The sequence below is a fragment of the Balaenoptera acutorostrata genome, chromosome 12 (genome assembly GCF_949987535.1).
Source record: "Balaenoptera acutorostrata chromosome 12, mBalAcu1.1, whole genome shotgun sequence".
Taxonomy (NCBI): domain Eukaryota; kingdom Metazoa; phylum Chordata; class Mammalia; order Artiodactyla; family Balaenopteridae; genus Balaenoptera; species Balaenoptera acutorostrata.
Window position 1 is genome coordinate 30,152,929 of NC_080075.1, and position 19,893 is coordinate 30,172,821.

General features: G+C 42.1%; 2 protein-coding genes across 2 annotated transcripts; one reads left to right on the plus strand and one right to left on the minus strand.

Moving 5' to 3' along the window:
- Positions 1 to 4,713: 4,713 nt before the first annotated feature.
- Positions 4,714 to 6,563, minus strand: LOC103013566 (heterogeneous nuclear ribonucleoprotein A3-like). Its single transcript, XM_057557854.1, has one exon. It carries the CDS (start codon positions 6,110 to 6,112, stop codon positions 5,096 to 5,098), a length of 1,017 nt encoding a protein of 338 aa, XP_057413837.1. The 5' UTR covers positions 6,113 to 6,563; the 3' UTR covers positions 4,714 to 5,095.
- A 10,161-nt stretch (positions 6,564 to 16,724) lies between these two features.
- On the plus strand, positions 16,725 to 17,431 carry LOC130709325 (protein MIX23-like). The gene has a single exon (XM_057557757.1). The coding sequence runs from the start codon at positions 16,738 to 16,740 to the stop codon at positions 17,188 to 17,190; it is 453 nt and encodes a 150-aa protein (XP_057413740.1). The 5' UTR covers positions 16,725 to 16,737; the 3' UTR covers positions 17,191 to 17,431.
- The last annotated feature ends 2,462 nt before the right edge of the window (positions 17,432 to 19,893 follow it).

Below are 19,893 nucleotides of genomic sequence, written 5' to 3' on the forward strand. Positions count from 1 at the left end.
AGGTTACATACTGGGAATTCCCTGGCGGTCCAGTGTTTAGCACTCAGCACTTTCACTACCTGGGCTGGGTTCAATCCTTGGTCGGGGAACTAAGATCGCATAACCGGCAGCGCAGCCAAAAAAAAAATTTTTTTTACTTAAGAAAAAAAACAAGGTTACACACTATATGATTTTATTCACATAACATTCTTTTTTTTTAATTAATTAGTTAATTTATTTTATTTTTGGCTGCGTTGGGTCCTCGTTGCTGCGTGTGGGCTTTCTCTAGTTGCGGCGAGCGGGGGCTACTCTTTGTTGCAGTGCGCGGGCTTCTCGCTGCGGTGGCTTCTCTTGTTGCAGAGCACGGGCTCTAGGCACGCGGGCTTCAGTACTTGTGGCACGTGGGCTCAGTAGTTGTGGCTCCCGGGCTCTAGAGCGCAGGCTCAGTCGTTGTGGCGCATGGGCTTAGTTGCTCCGCGGCATGTGGGATCTTCCCGGACAAGGGATCGAACCCATGTCCCCTGCAATGGCAGGCAGATTCTTAACCGCTGCGCCACCAGGGAAGTCCCACATAACATTCTTGAAATGACAGGTTGCCAGGGACAGATAGGGCCGGGGGAGTGGGAGATGGGCCATCTTCCCCAGGGGGTATTTTCCCTTCATCATCTGCATAAAAACTTTATTGCAACTTTATCCACTGCACTATCAGATCATTATGATTTGGTGGGGAGTGGGGGAGCAGCAGTGGCTATAAAATGGCATCAGGAGAGATCCTGTGGGATGGAAATGTTCTATATCTTGACTGTGTCAATGGCAATACCCAGGTTGTGACAGTATACTATGGTTCTGTAAGATGTTACCATTGGGGAAAACTGGGTAAAGGACACACAGGAGCTATCTCACTATTATTTCTTACAACTGCATGTAAACCTACAATAATCTGTAAACAAAAAGTTTAATCAGAAATGAAGGCAACACATGCCTCTTGTAACAAGTAAAACAATAGTCTGTGGTCAATCTCTTTCTCTACCCGTCCCATTCCCTCCCTCTTGAGATAACCATGCAAACTCACTGCTCATACAAACAGGCATGCATTTAATACTTTCTGTTTACTGTATCAAAATGGGATCATACATACTACATATTACCCTGCAGCCTACCTTCTTCACCCATCATCCCTATATCATAGACAGCTTTAAAAAAAAAAAAAATTATTTTAAGTGCCAAGCAGGATGGCAGGTATAGAAATTTTCTGACTAGGGCAAATCTGACAAATGTTTACCGTGCTAATGTGCCATAGCTCAGCCAGGTGCATTCAGTGAGAGCACAATATGCAAGTAGCATTCTAAAGAGATCTGCAAAAAATGCAAGGTCTTCAGCAGCTCTTCGAGGATCCCATCCCCCTCTCTGCCTCCTCCATGGAACCATCCCATGGAGGTTTAACAGTTTAACTCCATTTGCCCCCTCCTGCTGTTTGTGCTTTTGTTGTATACTTCTGTTCTACATCTCCACAAGACATTATTATTGTCATTTATTTACAAACTAACATATAAATATAAAGGTGTATGTACCTGGGTATATGTACATGTATATATTAAACACACACACACACACTTTAAGTGCTCTTTGTTCTTTCCTGCAGTTCTGTTCTTTTTTGGAGGAGGGAGGGGGCAAGTTTTTATACTGGTAAAGTTCTGTACTATTAGAAATATAAGATTTGAAAAGAAAAATGAGACTTGAGGATTATCTGTGGAGCTTATCCTCATTCTCCTGCTGACGCATTATGTGTTTATAACTTGAGAACTGCAGATAAATACAAACTGGTCTTCTCCATACTTGCTCACTAAGGAATTCCTCATTTCTAGGAAACGTCTATTTCAAGGAAAGGAAACAAACAAAAACACCTAGTGCACTAGATGATTAAAAGGTACACATTTTATAGCCTGAGTTCGAGAAAAAAATTACCCAAGAAACGGCCTTTTTCCCTAGGAGCCAGCTTCTACTAGGGGAGTCTAGGGTTCTCTAGGCAAAGAAAAAAAACTTACCAGTTTAAACAGAATAACAGAAACGTTCAGCCAATCAAGTATACAGAGCTCATCACTTGCAGTGAGGAATGAAAGGCCTGTATCAACAGAAAAAATAAATGGCACAGGCAACGTCTGCAACAGAAAACAAACAGGAAATCCTTTAAAAAGCCAAAATTGCAAATCCAGATGAACAGGGTATGAAATTACACGCCGGGCAATGCACCTGTTAAAGGAAAAGAGGCGCACACCAAGTCTGAAGTCTTAAGAATTCGGTGTTTAACACTACTTCTGCATGCTGCCCAGCAGAAAACTCGGGTCCTGGCTTAAGCCACAACGCACACTTCATTTAAGGAGGTGAACTGCTTGGTCTGACTCAGTTTCTTATTCTGTAAAATGAATGCAACACAGCTGTCGTGAGTCCCCAAAGAATTCTGCACAAACGCTTTGTAACTCCAAAGTGCTGTGCAAATCAGAGCAGCCCTTCTCTCCTTCACATTCGTTTGACTTAGAATTTCAGAAGTTTAGCTGAAAATATAGACAATTCGGAAGCAAGGGACTGAGAGTGGCCCACACAGGTGGACAGAAATGCAGAAACTGGAGCACCTCATACAAACCACAAGAGAACACGTTCACTTGCACACGTTATCAGTAACAGAAAACGCCACCGGTAGCAACTGGAAACCACTGAGAGGACCAGCAACGACATGTGTCCAAATCCAGCCGGCAGCACAGCCTCGTCCGCGGCAATGCCTTAAACACAGCTCCCCGCACTCTGCGGCCTAACAAGATCCACTTTTTCAAAAAAGTTTAGCAACTTGCCAAGTACACTGGCATAGTTCACCTTTTTTAATTGCTAAGCAAACATGCAGGGGAGTTGAGACAATCAAGGGAATGTTCAGCCTTCTTCAAAAATAAGATCCAGGAAATTCACGTTTTGCTTGAACACTTTCATGTCTAAAACTGATGACAAACCTCTGTTTGATGTTGTTTTCTCGCTGCTGGCCAATGAGCCCGGGAAAGACAACGAATTCTTTCCAACAGGGAGGGCTCTCTGCACTCTTCAGCTAAACCAGCGAAGCTTTACCACCGTCACGTTTAAAATAATGAGGAGGACGCCTCGATGGAGTTTACCGGGCTGCGCTAATCACGAGGGGCCTCGGGCGCCCAGGGCGGGTCCCAGCGCCGCTGGCCGCGGAACTGGACCCCCTCCCCGGGACGCGGCCGCGGGACAGGACGCCCCCCAGAACCCCTGCCCGGGACGCAGCTGCGGGACAGGACGCCCCCCAGAACCCCTGCCCGGGACGCAGCTGCGGGACAGGACGCCCCCCAGAACCCCTGCCCGGGACGCAGCTGCGGGACAGGACGCCCCCCAGAACCCCTGCCCGGGACGCGGCCGCGGGACACGAAGCTCCCCCCTCCCCAGGAACCCCTCCCCAGAGCGCGGGCCTCGCCGTCGTCTCGCGGCACCCGCCGCGCTCACCGCGGGCCAGGAGCCCCCTCAGGCCGACTGGCCCCCGCCCGCCGCCCGGCCTCCCTCCGGCCCGCGCCGCCCGCCGCGCTCACCGCGTTCTTCTTCGGCACCATCTTGTCTATCTTCTTGGCAAGGAGAACCACCTCGTCCTCCATGGCCCCGGCAGTCCTGCCCCGCGCCGGGCCGGGCCGCGGGGGACGGGAAACGAGCGGAGCTGGCGGGGCGGCGGGTAAACCCAACCGTCGGCGAGGGCCCTCAGCCGGAATGACCGACGCGCTTCCTCACTCACAACGACTGCGACGGCGGGGGCGGCGGCGGCGGCGGCGCTCCTCCCCCGCAGGCAGCGCCAATCAAGCTCCCAGCTCTCGGCGGCGGCGGCGGCGGCGCTCCTCCCCCGCAGGCAGCGCCAATCGAGCTCCCAGCTCGCGGCGGCGGCGGCGGCGCTCCTCCCCCGCAGGCAGCGCCAATCGAGCTCCCAGCTCGCGGCGGCGACGGCGGCGGCGCTCCTCCCCCGCAGGCAGCGCCAATCGAGCTCCCAGCTCGCGGCGGCGGCGGCGGCGGCGCTCCTCCCCCCCAGGCAGCGCCAATCAAGCTCCCAGCTCGCGGCGGCGGCGGCGGCGGCGCTCCTCCCCCGCAGGCAGCGCCAATCGAGCTCCCAGCTCGCGGCGGCGGCGCTCCTCCCCCGCAGGCAGCGCCAATCGAGCTCCCAGCTCGCGGCGGCGACGGCGGCGGCGCTCCTCCCCCGCAGACAGCGCCAATCGAGCTCCCAGCTCGCGGCGGCGACGGCGGCGGCGCTCCTCCCCCGCAGGCAGCGCCAATCGAGCTCCCAGCTCGCGGCGGCGGCGGCGGCGGCGCTCCTCCCCGCAGGCAGCGCCAATCGAGCTCCCAGCTCGCGGCGGCGTCGGCGGCGGCGCTCCTCCCCCGCAGACAGCGCCAATCGAGCTCCCAGCTCTTTCCTTTCTTTTTTTTTTTTGAATTTTGAGATTTTCCATTTGAAGTAAATCTTTAATGCTATTAAATTCACAAATATGCTAATTTAAATACCCAATTCTATTATCTAAAACACACATTGCAAACATACAAATATCTATTCTCTCCACATGTCAGAGCCCATTCATTTCATGGTTTGGAAATGGGGAGAATAGATCCCCTTAAACTGCAAGTCAGCAGGTGTTTCTTTACAGTTAACTTTAGCAAAATTCATACAAAATATTAATTAACAATGATCTTGTTAACTCACAAGGAAACACCTTCAAAACTGCATTTTGTTAGAGTTTCTGTACTAAAATGTAGAAAAACTGAACTACACAAATATTGAAAAGTTAAAAATTCCTTAATTTTTTATTCCTGGTACCACTACCACAATTTACAGGGCAATATACCTGATGTAATGAAAAGAAAAAGACAAAGCTACAACAGATAAAAGACCTCAGGAATGTACATCTAATTGACACTACATTGCATTAATCAATAGCTGCACTTTTTGCAAACTGTGGCTAGGACAGTCCTGAACAAGAAAGGTTTCCTGTTTAAGCTGCAGTAACTTTTCTGACTATGGATCATCGTTCCTTCTGTGGCAGATTTTTACAGTTCCTCTAATGCATTTGGGACGACTGTCTCAAAGTAACCTGCAGCTTTCCTGACAACTCCTCGCTCTCTCTCCTGCAAAGAACTGTAGCCCTTTTCTTCTGAGTTTTGAGAACCTTCTGCTACCATAGCCACCACTTCCACCACCAGATCCATAACCACCACCATAGGGACTTCCCGAGCTTCTTCCACCAAAACTGCCTCCCTTCATGGGTCCATAATTTGATTGCTGTTGGCCACTATAATTTCCAAAATCATTATAGCTCCCACCACCACCATAGTTACCTCCAAAATTTCCTCCTTCATTGTAACCATCATATCCTCCACCACCGCCACCATATCCACCATCTTGGTTTCCATATCCTGGTCCACCACCACCATAGCCTCCTCTACTACTGTAACCAGGACCACCACCATAGTTACCACCGTCGCCTCCAAATCCGTTATATCCACCATCACCTCCTCCATAACTACCTCTGCTGCCACCACCTCCACCACCATAGCCTCCTCTTCCACCAAAGTTTCCACCACGGCCAAAGTTACCTCCACCACCTCCAAAGTTTCCTCCACGACCCATAAAGTTGCCAGATCCACCTCCACGACCTCTCTGTGATCCAGCAGATTGCATTTCTTGTTTAGAAAGGGCCTTTTTCACTTCACAATGATGCCCATTAATAGTGTGGTATTTCTGAACAACAATTTTATCAATGGTATCATGATCATCAAAAGTTACAAAAGCAAATCCTCTCTTTTTTCCACTCTGCCTGTCTTCCATAACTTCTATGGTTTCAATCTTGCCATACTTTTCAAAGTAGTCTCTCAAATTACATTCTTCTGTATCTTCTTTAATACCACCAACAAAAATTTTCTTCACTGTGAGATGGGCACCAGGCTTTACAGAATCCTCTCTAGAAACAGCTCTCTTTGGTTCCACTACACGCCCATCAACCTTGTGTGGTCGAGCACACATTGCTGCATCCACCTCTTCAACCCAAGAGTAAGTCACAAAACCAAAGCCCCTGGAACGGTTTGTTTGGGGGTCTCTCATCACCACACAATCTGTAAGTGTGCCCCATTTCTCAAAATGTTCTCTTAAGCTATCGTCTGTAGTTTCAAAGCTCAGACCACCAATAAACAGTTTTCTCAACTGTTCTGGTTCCCTTGGATCATGGCCCTCCTCCCCCCGGCGGCGGTGGCGGCGGCGGCGGCGGCCGGAGTCGGGCTGGGGGCGACCGGGCGGCGGTTTTACCTCCGTTTTGAGACCGGACTCGCCTCTTCCAACTCGAGTTCAATATGGGACCGAGAGCCCAGCTCTGTTCTATGTTGGGCCATTTTACTTCAGCCTAAAAAAATTTCTTCTAGTATTCCCTAAGGTCTGCTGGGGATCAGTTTTCTTATTTTTCATTTATCTGTATTTGATTTTTTTAAATTGATTCCAATTTTCTGTTGAGATTCTCCATATTTTAATCTATTAATCCCCATCTTTTACTCTCAATATAGTCATTTTAAAGTTCTGTGCTAACTCCAGAATCTGAATTCCCTCTAAATCAATTTTTCTTGTTTTTTTTTTTTTTGTCTTAATTTTTAGTCACTTTTTCCTGCTTCAGGAATTTCATAGTTTTTGATTGTGTGCTGGACATGGTGAATAAAAACTTCATAGAGACTGAAGATGCTATTACTTTGCACCAGAGAAGATTTACCCCTTTCTCTGTTAATCAGAGTGGCTGGTCATTTCAGTCATTTCAGGAATTTTACTAGGTCAGAACTGGGTTGGAGCTTTAGTTGTCTCATCCTACCTATGATTTTTCCTAATTTGTGGCCTCCCTGGATTTTTGCTGTGAGCCTGACAGGTCTTTGATTCTTCAATAAATACAGTCAGTTATTGACTTCAGTCTTTCAGATGTTTGAATTCAGCTCTTTAGGCTCTCAGTTCTCACAGCTTCAGAGTATGGCAAATGTAAGGAGAGACCAGCTATGTATTTGTTGCCGTTACACTTCCTCGATGAAAATTTGTCTCATAAACACTGAAACATTGCAGATGATTTCACTTTTTCTGACTCAGCCCCCTTCTTGGGGATGGCACTTCCGGGTTTTTACTGTGAGTCTGGTAGGTCTCTAATTCCTCACTTTGGAAAGTTCTCTCCCTCAGGCATTAGGTATTTAGCTTCCTGCTTTATATAGGTTCAAAAACTGGCAAATGTCTTGAAGAGGAGACCTAATGATTGTCACAGGCCCCTTTATCTAGCGGGATTTGGTTTGTTAGTGCCATGACTGTGCAGGAAATTTCACTCTGCTTTCTTGGCTCAGTCCCCCATCATCCTATACCACCCTGACACTAAGGAAATGTCCTGTGGGGGAAATCGGCTTGACACTCTGCTAGATTTCACTCCATCATGCCAGCAAATGAGTTCATCAAAAGGTATGGTGATTTCTCTTTTCCAGTGGAGTATGTCTCCCTACACCAAACCCCTGCTCCAAATCTCTAAATGTCCCTCTCTAGCATATTAGTTGATATTGTTTCTTGATTGCTTCCTTAGCTCGATGATCTTTTATTCAAGTTTGTTTGCTTGTTGCAGCAGGAGTGATGGCCTGTGCCTACCTCGTGCAGGCATATTATTATGGAGATATGGCTTTGGTCCCAGACACCACAATAAGGAGAATATCCTAAGAAAGCAAGTCACACGAGTTGTTTGGTTTCCCAGTGCATGTAAAAGTTATGTTTATGCTATACTGTAGTCTATTAAGTGTGCAATAGCATTATGTCTAAAAAAAGTACATATCTTAATTTGAAAGTAGACTTTAAGAATGCTACCCATCATCTGAGCCTTCAGCAGGCTGTAATCTTTTTGCAATAGTAACATCAAAGATCACTGATCGGGGCTTCCCTGGTGGCGCAGTGGTTAAGAATCTGCCTGCCAATGCAGGGCACACGGGTTCGAGCCCTGGTCTGGGAAGATCCCACATGCCGCGGAGCAACTAAGCTCGTGAGCCACAACTACTGAGCCTGCGCGTCTGGAGCCTGTGCTCCGCAACGGGAGAGGCCGCGACAGTGAGAGGCCCGCGCACCGCGATGAAGAGTGGCCCCCACTCGCCGCAACTGGAGAAAGCCCTCGCACAGAGGCGAAGACCCAACACAGCCAAAAAAAAAAAAAAAAAAAAAAAGATCACTGATCACAGATCATGTAACAAGTATAAGAGTGAAAAAGTTTGAAATATTGTGAGACTTACCAAAACGTGACCTAGAGACACGAAGTGAGCAAATGCTGTTGGAAAAATGGCACCACCAGTAGAGCTGCTTGACACAGGGTTGCCACAAACCTTCAATTTGTAAAAAAAAAAAAAAAAAAAAAAAAAGGCATTATCTGCAAGGTACAATAAAGTGAAGTGCAATAAAGTGAGGTATGCCTATACATCCTGCCTCAAAGTAGAAATCCTATTTAGATCACCTTTAATTTCTCTCTATGATATATTAATAGTTTTCTGTTCAGGGTTCTTACATTTTTTATTACACTTATTATTAGGTATATGATGTTTTGATGATAATGTAGATGGCATATTTTTTAGTTTTTAATTTTATAACTTTTCAGACACAGAAAAATGTTAGTGGAATTTTTTAATGTTTGGTCTCTTATCTGGCAACTCTTCTAAAAACTAACTGATATTCTAATAAGTTATCTGTAGATGGTTTTGGATTTTCTGTATCCTTAATTATATCAAATATGGAAAGTGACAGTATTATTTCTTCCTTTCTTAGCCTTATATTTCTGATTTCTTTTTCCTGCCTTACTGCTAATGCCATTTAATACTTTTACTAACAGGTTGAATAGAAAAGGTAAGAGTTGGCATTCTTATTTTGTTCCTAATCTTACAGTGGACATTCTCCACATTTCACTATAAATAGGATGGTGGCTCTCAAGTTTTTTGTAGTTTCCCTTTGCTATGAGTTTTTAATCATACATAATTATTGAATTTTATCAAATGCTTTATCTGACTATACTGATATGATCATATACATTTTCTCCTTTATTTTACTGATGTGGTGCATGACATTTATTGATATCTGAATGTTAACTCCCCTTGCATTTCTGGAGTAAAACAACTTGGTAGGAATTCACACACACACACACACATTCACTCACTCACACACTCTACATTTGATTGTCTAACATTTTGTGTATGATTTTTGCTTCTGTATACATAAGGGAGATGAGCCTATTTTCTTTTCTCATAATTGTCCTTTTAATTAGTGAATAGTATATAGAGGGTAGAGATTTAAAAGACCTTTTAAAAGGTCTTCTTCTTCTGTGATATAATACAATACAGTATTACTCCATTTTTTTAAAATGACCTTTTTTATTTTCAAATAATTTCAAATCTGCAGAAAAGATACAAACAGAGTTCCCTTTACCTCTCTCCCAGTTTTTCCTATTGCTAACATCTTATACTACCATAGTATATTTTTCAAAATTAAAAAGCCAACATTTATACATTACTATTAACTAAACTTAAGACTTTTTTTGGATTTCACCAGTTTTCCTGTTAATGACCTTTTTCTGTTCTAGGACCCAATCCAGTATATCACATTCCACTTAGTTAGTTGTCATGTCTCCTTAGTCTTCTCTGGTCTATGACAGTTCCTCATTCCTTCCTTGTTTTTCATGATTTTGACAGTCTTGAGGAATATTTGTCTGATATTTTGTAGAATTGTTCTCAGTCTGGGTTTGGCTGATGTTTTTCTCATGATTCGACTGGAGTTATAGGTTTTGACAAAGAATACCACAGAAGCGAAGTAACCGTCTCATCACATCATAACAGAGAGTATGGAGTGTCTCCATGACATCACTGGTGATGTGAAACATCATCACTTGCATAACATGGTGTTTGCTTGGTTTCTCCACTGTAAAGTTACTTTTTCTCCCATTTTATACTCTCTTTGGAATTCAATCATTAAGGCCAGCCCAGGACTGGACTTAAGGGGAAGATTAAGCTTCACCTCCACCTCCTTGGGGAGGAGATGGATGCCGGGGGTGGGGGGTGGCGGGGGGGAGGTTACCTACATATGGAATTCTTCTGTTGACAAGATTTGTCTTCTCCCTCTCTCCTATTATTTATTTATTTATACACTCATTTATTTACTCCATTATGTTTTAATATGGATTCTTTATAATCTATATACATAATTACAACCTTCAAAACCTCTGGTTCCCCCACTGACATATAAACTTTTTGAGGAAAGGCTCTGTTTCTTTTTTATTTTTGTACACTCTATGCGTTTAGCATAGTCCCCTAATTTATAGTGGACTTCCAGTAATTATTTTGTAATGGATATCTTTCCACTTCAACTGAAAAGTACCCTTTCCTTATATAATAGCATTCTAAATCCAAAATAAAAGTAGATTTTAAAATAAGTAAAAGTTAACTCATGCATGATCACCCTGTAATAAGTATGTAAAAAAGCAAAGGGTACTGCAGAAATAACTTAACCATTTGAGTTGGATGTGTCTCCAAAAAATATTGAAGCCACATTTGGAAAGAAATTACAGTATTCGAGAAGCCAAGGATATGACCTGCTGTGTGCTTTCTCTTTTTTGTTCAGATCACCAAAGGAGATTAAGACCCCGTTTTCTCCCATCTCTGGAAAATTATCATCTGATGCAGTCACTCAGATAACAACAGAGAGTCCAGGAAAAACCATGTTTTCATCTGAGATTTTTGTTAATGCTGAAGATCGTGGACATGATATTCCAGAGCTCAGTACACAGAAGTCGGGCAAAGTTCCTGTCAAGTTTGCTTCATCATCTTCAGTCCAACAGATTACTGTTCTTCATGGCACAGATGGTAAGAGAATTTTAGGTCACATTACCAACTTTTGTGGGTCATTAACTAAGAAATTTCTTGATTGGGTCTTTCTAGTTAGAAAACCTAATTTTAATTTAAAGCATTAGGTTGTACATGATTAAAACATCTTTTATTTACATAGCTATGAAGAGAATATAATTTATTATGTTTTTACTTCAATTTCTAGTGAAGTTAACAACCTATGTGAAACTCATGCTACTTGTGGCTGACGTATTTTCAACTCATGATACTTGTCATAAGAATGCAAGTAGTTCATGAAAACATAAAAACTATAGAGGTTCAATTTTAGGGAGGTAGATAATTATTTGGCATTGTTTCTTTTACTATTGTTTTGCATGATACAGTGAACAGATAGCAAACACAATACCAGTCTATTTCTTGCTCAAGAAACGTTGAGCAGGGACTCAGGTTGACTGTGACTCTGCTTTCTTTAAAACATGGAACCTTGGATTCATCATCATAGTCAACTGGAAGGGACGAAAAGCATGGAGGAGCACATGTTGGGAGGCTTTTATGGGCTAGGCCTAGGTGTGGCCCACATCACCTTCCACTGACTAGGAATAGTTTAGCTGTGCTTTCCAGGATGAAGAAGAAATGAGTTTTGGTGAACAGCTAGCAATTTCTACCATAAGGTCTACATTTAGAGTGTTCCTATGCTATCATGACAGTGATATTTTTATAGTGCTTATACTATATAACATTCAAAATTATAGCAAGTTATTTTCTTTTTCAGACCAGTAACTCGAAAGTTAAGTTCCCATTCTACCTCCAAATGAGGGTAGGAACTTTCAATTACTAATTTTAAAGTATTCAACAGTTTGTACAAATCTGTTCAAAATATATTTTAAGTTTTCCTACTTGTGCAAAAAGTTTATCTGTCTGTAGGTATAAATGGAATATGCCTAAACGTATAAAGAAAATTGCTTAGTTCCACATTTAAATTGCACTGAATTTAATTTGAATAAATACATTTATATGTTGAAATGGTTATATTTCTTTTCTTTTTCTTTTTTTTACTTTTATTTATTTTATTTTTGGCTGTGTTGGGTCTTCATCACTGCGTGCAGCCTTTCTCTACTTGCGGCGAGCAGGGGCTACTCTTCATTGCGGTGCACAGGCTTCTCATTGCGGTGGCTTCTCTTGTGGTGGAGCACGGGCTCTAGGCACGTGGGCTTCGGTAGTTGTGGTGCGTGCGCTCAGTAGTTGTGGCTGGCGGGCTCTAGAGCGCAGGCTCAGTAGTTGTGGCACATGGGCTTAGTTGCTCCGCGGCATGTGGGATCTTCCCGGACCAGGGCTGGCACCCGTGTCCCCTGCATTGGCAGGCGGATTCTTAACCACTGCGCTATCAGGGCAGCCCGAGATGGTTATATCTCTTATACATTTTTATTGTGAAATAAAATTATGCCCCCCAAATGTATAGTCTAATCAATATCACACAGAATGCCTTTAATGTGTCAGTTACCTATTGCCACCGTGATACTGTATAAGAACCTCGAAAATCTCAGTGCTTTATAACAACAGACATTTGCTTGCCTCACTCATGGTCTTATGAGTCAGTTGGAGTTTGGCATCAGGATGCAAAAACCGTTTGGGTCTGTTCCACATGCCTTGTACTGAAACCCAGGCTACTCTGGGCTATGCTGTTTTCATGTTGGTGGCAGAGCACAGGAGAGGAAATCCAACTGTGAAAGTGTATTTTTTACCTCTTCTGACATCAAATGGATCAGTCTATGTAGAGCCCACAGTTCATGGTCTTACCTTTACATACAGGTACTTGGTAGAAAGGACTCCTTTAAAAGAGAAATATTATTTGGTTTAATAATAAAATATTTTTAACTCTGTGGATTCAGAAGTAAAATTTTAAAAATATTTTAAAAGTATACAGAAGAGCATGTTGAATTTATGACTATGTGTCCACTGCTCTGAATTAACAAATTAAGAGTAATATGCTATATGTTTATATTTAGTTCCATCTGCAAGTTTTTTGAAGAAATAAATTTTATGGTTGGACTTTCTTCTTTACCCTTCTGCAGTCCTTTCTGTCTCTCCCAGGAACAACCATTATTTGCTGAATAGTCACTTCTTCCCCCAGAGATAGGCAGTCCAAAGTAACTTTAAGACTTCTGCATCCAAACATAAAGTTGTTGAGAATTTCAAAAAGCCACTTATCTTGCCTCTGAATTCTCCATCTCCACATGGTAGCCATTCTTGCTCTGGGTCCATTGTCATTCTGCCCAATTGTTGTTGTCCATTTTCTGCAAACTTTGAACTAAATGGTAAATTTAACCATCACCACCAAGCTTTATATACACTGGTGGAGGAAGAAAACTACTAAGTCAATATTCTAACAATAATGACTACAGCAACGTCCAAAGAGAAGTAGAGGCTACAGCCTATTTTTCCTGTTATTTAAATTCTTCCAGCCTCTATACATTTCTTCATTCTCCTTGAATTCAGCCAGGTTCTCATTGGCTGGGGTTTTGCCTGATAGGTTGGTACAAGTATTCCTAAGTAGTCTAAGGCTTTGCTAGCCCTGCATAGGTTTAAGGTCATTTTTTGGTTAATTTCTATGACCAGGCTTGGTAACGTGGTCCCCTAGGTGTAAGCCATACTCCTACTGACTTTCTTCTTTTAAGGTAACCTTATTTCTCCCTGATAGTTAAGGTCAATTGTAGTTTTAGTCAACACTATGGCATCCTATTCCCTGCATTGTTTCAGTGACATAAAGAATGTAAAATGACTAGATGGCTCCTGTCTCCCGGTAGAAGTGCCCCTCCCTTATTTCTAAGATCTTCCATCAAACAAAGCAGAGTCACAGAGATAGAAAGCAAAAGATTTTAAAGGCTTCTGCCTTTGTTCCTAAATACATGCATTCTGCCTGTGGGATAGGCAAGTGCCATATGTGGTTCTGAGCACATGCCGTATTCGGCAAGCTAGCATTCCAGCCTCAGAAAGTGATGCCTCCCAGCTTGTGCCATGACAGTTATCAGTAAATTGTTCACTCGCTCTTTTGTTTTTGAGTTTACCATAGCTGTGGGTGATCAGGCTCGTGAGGAGAACAGTGACTCCCTTTAGGCGTCAGCCTTTTGTCTCATTTCCTTCCCTATGAAGTCAATTCCTTGGTTGGAAGCAGGGTACTAGTAATATGGATTCCATGTCAAATCATCAGAATGATGGAGTGGTCAAGGATGGTAACACAATTCTAAGTAATATAAAAGTTGTTATTGCGTCCAGAATGAAGGAGATCTCATTCGACTCTGGGACTATCAGACTCTGTCTAGAGTATTTTGATTTTTATAAACTAGACATGGGCAACTAGGAGTCCATCTAGAGGTGATTACAGGATGCAAGAGAAGACCATGGTCCATAAGGATAAACTGAAGAAGCTGTTGTGTTTAATCAGGAGAAGTGGTAGCTATCTACCAAATTCTATTTGAATGAGCAGTACAACCCCATGAATACTGAGGAGTAACCTAAACAAGAATTTTATAGGACTCATGTGATGGCAGTACTAATCCTTTGTGTAGGCATAGAAAAGGACAGTAGACTAAAAGGAGGGATGGGATATTTCTGAATGGGAAAATTGAATATTTAAAGATGTCATTTATTCCCAAATGAATTTAAACTCTAATGTAATTCTACTCAAAATTCTAATGGAATTGTTCTTTTGAACTTGTTTAATTGATCTTAAATTTTTTCAGGAAGAATAATAAGAAAATACTGGAAAAGAAGAGTGATGGGGAGGATAAATTTTAGCAGCAGCCAGTGGAGTGTTTTAATGGGATGCCTGGAAGTTGCAGACATTATTCTCAGCCTTGACCTATGGGCCCAGACTTAGTCATATGTCCATACATGTCTGCAAGGGAGATTGGGAAATACAGTGTACAGATGAGCAGTATGTACCCAGCTAAATATCAAAATGCTGTTACAGAGAGAGAGTTTCTACCACATCATGAAAGAAAAACAAGTGTATAGAAAAAGATTTCAGGGACTTCCCTGGTGGCGCAGTGGTTAAGAATCCACCTGCCAGTGCAGGGGACACGGGTTCGAGCCCTGGTCCGGGAAGATCCCACATGCCACAGAGCAACTAAGCCCGTGCTCCACAACTACTGAGCCTGTGCTCTAGAGCCCGCAAGCCACAACTACTGAGCCCATGCTCCACAACTACTGAAGCCTGCGTGCCTAGAGCCTGTGCTCCACAGCAAGAGAAGCCACTGCAGTGAGAAGAGTGAGAAGCTCGCGCACCACAACGAAGAGTAGCCCCCCACACCGCAACTAGAGAAAGCCCGTGTGCAGCAATGAAGACCCAATGAAGCAAAAAAAGAAGAAGAAGAAAAAGATTTCATCTTCTATAATAATCAAATTACTACCATGTCACAGACATTTTAGAAAGAATTTTAGCAGTTAGTATTTTAAAAAAAGAAACTTTATAAATGACATAATTTTTCACTCTGAAATCAGAAAACTTATGTGAAATGGGGCAGCAGGGGAGAATGGGTATGCTATAAACAAGAAGTCTTTATTACAGAATTCTTTATTATTGAAAATTTAATCCAGCCTAAATTTTTAACATTATGAGAAGGGTTAAATACACTTAATGTGTAGTAGAATGATAAAAAATGTGAAGATAGGAAATAAAATGAATATTTTATTATCAATGTAAAGTAGAAAAACTGAATTCCACATTATACATACTATATACAACTATGTAAACAAATAAGAAATACAGAGGAAAGACCTGTAGAAATACATTAAAATATTAATAATAGTTATCTTTGAGTGGTAAGACTTTGTCTTTTTTATTTCTGTGTATTTTTTTAATATTGAGAATTTATACTTTTATAATGGAAAACTTATTTTGAAAATCTGCCACATAGAAGAGAATTAGATTTACTTTCTATGACTCTGGAGGGAGAACCTTCAAAGATCAGTAGTAGGGGTTAACAACGACCAGGTTTGGGTTCAATATAAGATAAAGTGTTTCTTAGTTAGAGCCATCTAACTATGGACTAGATTGCTAAGAAGTCGTCTTCTCAATGAATCCTACCCTTACCACTCTATTTAAACTGCATCCTGCTGCAATTTCCCAAATACTTCTAATCTTCCTCAGCATTTTCTAATTTTTTGGGGGGGAGTGGCTGTTTTGGGTCTTTGTTGCTGCATACGGGCTTTCCCTAGCTGTGGTGAGTAGGGGCTACTCTTCGTTGTGGTGCATGGGTTTCTTATTGTGGTGGCTTCTCCTGTTGCAGAGCGCGGGCTCTAGGCGCACAGGTTTCAGGAGTTGCAGCACGAGGGCTCAGTACTCGCAGCACAAGGGCCCTAGAGCACGTGGGCTTCAGTAGTTGCGGCACATGGGCTCAGTAGTTGTGGCGCTCGGGCTCTAGGGCAGGCGGGCTTTGGTACTTGTGGCACGCAGGCTCAGTAGTTGTGGTGCACAGGCTTAGTTGCTCCACAGCATGTGAGATCTTCCCAGACCAGGTATCGAACCCCTGTCCCCTGCATTGGCAGGCAGATTCTTAACCCACTGCACCACCAGGGAAGTCCCAGGATTTTCTAATGTTTTATGTCACTAATAATTTATAAAAATACTAGATGATTTACTTATTCAGTACGCTAATTGTTTACTGTCTATCTCCCTCTTCTAGAGTGCTAGTTTACTGATACATTCCAAGAATCTTGACCACTGCTTGGCACATTAAAGGTACTTAATATTTGTTCAGTGAATTAATCAATGTTTTCTTATTAAGTATCCTGATCTTTATGTCCTTAGGCCAGCCTTTACTGTTGCCATATAAGCCTTCTGGTAGTACAAAGATGTACTATGGGCCCAATATGGCGGCGCCCAGTGGCGGTGTGAGCTGTGAGGAGTTCGCCGAGTTCCAGGAATTACTCAAGGTGATGAGGACGATTGATGACAGAATAGTACATGAATTAAACACTACGGTTCCAACAGCTTCCTTTGCAGGGAAAATTGATGCCAGCCAAACCTGTAAACAACTTTATGAGTCTTTGATGGCGGCTCATGCCAGTAGGGACCGAGTCATAAAAAACTGTATAGCTCAGACCTCATCAGTAGTAAAACAGCTCCGAGAGGAGAGAGAAAAGAATTTGGACAATTTAACGTTATTAAAGCAACTTAGAAAAGAACAGACAAAGTTGAAATGGATGCAGTCAGAACTGAATGTTGAAGAAGTGGTAAATGACAGGAGCTGGAAGGTGTTTAATGAACGCTGCCGAATTCACTTCAAGCCTCCAAAGAATGAATAAAAAGATACTTTTTTTTAAAAAAGGACCGGGTCATCTCATAGGAGTTAAGCATGAGAGACATCAACATGGTGGGCTTCCCAGGAAGATTTCTGAGCCAACAGTCCAAGACCTTTTGTTGATTTCAGCCCCACTTACCCAAGACCTCAAGTATAAATAATTCTGATAATTATGGAGAAATCAACTGCTATTTTATACTGATTCTGTAAAAAAAAAAAAAAAAAAAAGATATTTTGTAACTATTAAAATAATTTTCTGAAAAAAAAAAAAAAAAAAAAAGATGTACTATGTTCCCCAATTAAGACAAATTCCTTCATCTCTGGATTCCAAGTCAGACACCACCATTGAGAGCTCACACTCAGGTATTATGCAGAAATTATTCAAAATTTTATTTTTTGAAATTTTATTTGTGGATTGGCTGTTTAATTCTGGATGACATATGAAAGCTCAGTGCTATTTCATCTTTAAGTGAAACATGGAGATTTTCATGACACAGTCTCTGGTTCAGATAGGTGAGTTATTTGGTCAGATGTATTGTGTACACTCAAACATTTGATAAATATTTGAAGAAAATTGTATGAACAGTTACTTGTTTGGGTTAGTGGACTCCATCTAGGACAAAGGTTTCCAAGTTTTCTCTGTTCACAGTCACCTTAGTGTTTGGGTGATTTCTTTTCTCATCATCGTGGGGATATAAATCAGCAGCAGCATATAAATACATGAAGTATTTTTTCAGATACTAAGCTATTATGTTATTAGGGTATAAAAATACTTACCGTTTTGATCTTACAGCTTAATAAGCAAAAGTATTTTTGGTTTTGTGTTTGAAAGAAAACATTTTACTTTGTTCAGAAATATGCATAATTACTTGCTAACAAGATATGTGTGGCTATTAGGGCACAGTTTCTCAAGCCTTGAGATGAGATTGGACACAAACACCCTCATTTATTGCTTTTGTTACAGAAACTGTCAAAAATCCAACTCTGCAGAGATACAGACAGCAGCATTGAAAGGAATGTAGCAGTATCTAATGTTGAAACTTTAAACTATCTTTAGCTATTAGTTTTTGTCCTGTACACCAGATATTACATATCACTGTTTCTCTAGAGTTTTAAAGTATCCCACAACATCCCTGTGAGATCACCACAATAGAACTGCAGATTTAGAAAATGAATAGCATCCTGTGGAGGAACTGAATAAATATTTTCTGTGGAAAATTATAAGGATACAGAGTTGGTATGGTGCGGGGTTTTGATTGTTGGGATAACATATTGATTGGTCCACAGGAGTTGACTTGGTTCAGTTTAGATATAAATTGTTCATGATTTGTCGATAGACATCTTTATAGGTGTAGAAATTAAAAAGAAAGTAGTTGTCCCTGGTCTTACGCAGATTTTCTGTTAATTTTAAGAGGACCCAACTAGTATCTAATGGAAACTGAGCTAAAGCCCCTGATATAATTGCTCCTGATTTCCCACTGGTGATGCCACTGAAAAAAAGAACCACAAAATGCTCATATGTTAGGATTGATTATGAAGCCTATAACCAGGAACTGGAAGAAATTTTCACTACCTGCATGGCTATGATTTTAAAAACTCACTTAGTGGCTACGAGACATAAAACAAGCTTACTTAAGTGACTGTAGGTAGGAAAATCTTTTATCTCAGTCTCACTTTCAGCCCCCTAGTTCAGAAGACAGAACGTACCAATAGAAGTGTAATCAGGTGTTCCAGTATTTTTTGAGGCCTCCTGTGTACTTCTATTCATTTACGTCCTAACTCTTCCTTTTGTAGACATTAACTTTGAGAAAAATTGGACAGTAGTGGGAAGAGGAAATGACTCAGGGATGGTACACTGTATCCTGAGAAATACTGTCTGTATAAATAAAGTACTGAATGCATCAATTAGACAAGAAGAGATCTGTTGGCTATATGTACTTGAGGTTGTCATTTATCATGTTCTGCATCTATTCTGAGAGTGAGGGAGTTGACAGTAGAAAATAATAGTTTCTTAGACCAGTAGAGCTGATCTAGCTGAAAGCCTAGGAATTGTTCTGATAGATAGTGTCTATTAGTGTGTTGTGATTCTATAGATACTAGAAAGAGCCAACTAGAGTTTGGGGCCAAGGGCAAGTCATAAACCATTGCAGATATTTGGACCAAATAATTTCTCCTCAGTTGAGAATGAGTCAACAATTGCACTCATAAAATTCTTTGAAAAACAAAAACAAAGGGACTTCCCTGGTGGCGCAGTGGTTAAGAATCCGCCTGCCAATGCAGAGGACACGGGTTCCAGCCCTGGTCCGGGAAGATCCCACATGCCACAGAGCAACTAAGCCTGTGCGCCACAACTACTGAGCCTGCGCTTTAGAGCCTGCGAGCCACGACTACTGAAGCCCGCACGCCTAGAGCCCGTGCTCTGCAACAAGAGAAGCCACTGCAATGGGAAGTCCGCGCACTGCAACGAAGAGTAGCCCCCGCTCGCTGCAACTAGAGAAAGCCCGTGCACAGCACCGAAGACCCTACACAGGCAAAAATAAAAATAAATAAATTAAAAACAAAAGAAAAACAAAAAAACAAGGCAAAGGTAACCTCGCAAAGAAAGAGATAGATGTTAGAGATTTACTCATTAGGTCAAGTAACACTCTTAAGTAATAACAGGATTTCATTTATATCTGACAGTAAGTTCTGTGAAGACAGGTATGAT

What these genes read in the sequence shown, in the direction of transcription:
- LOC130709325 (XM_057557757.1), top strand. Translation starts at nt 16,738, where the DNA reads ATGTACTATGGGCCCAATATGGCGGCGCCCAGTGGCGGTGTGAGCTGT.
- LOC103013566 (XM_057557854.1), bottom strand. Translation starts at nt 6,112, where the DNA reads ATGAGAGACCCCCAAACAAACCGTTCCAGGGGCTTTGGTTTTGTGACT.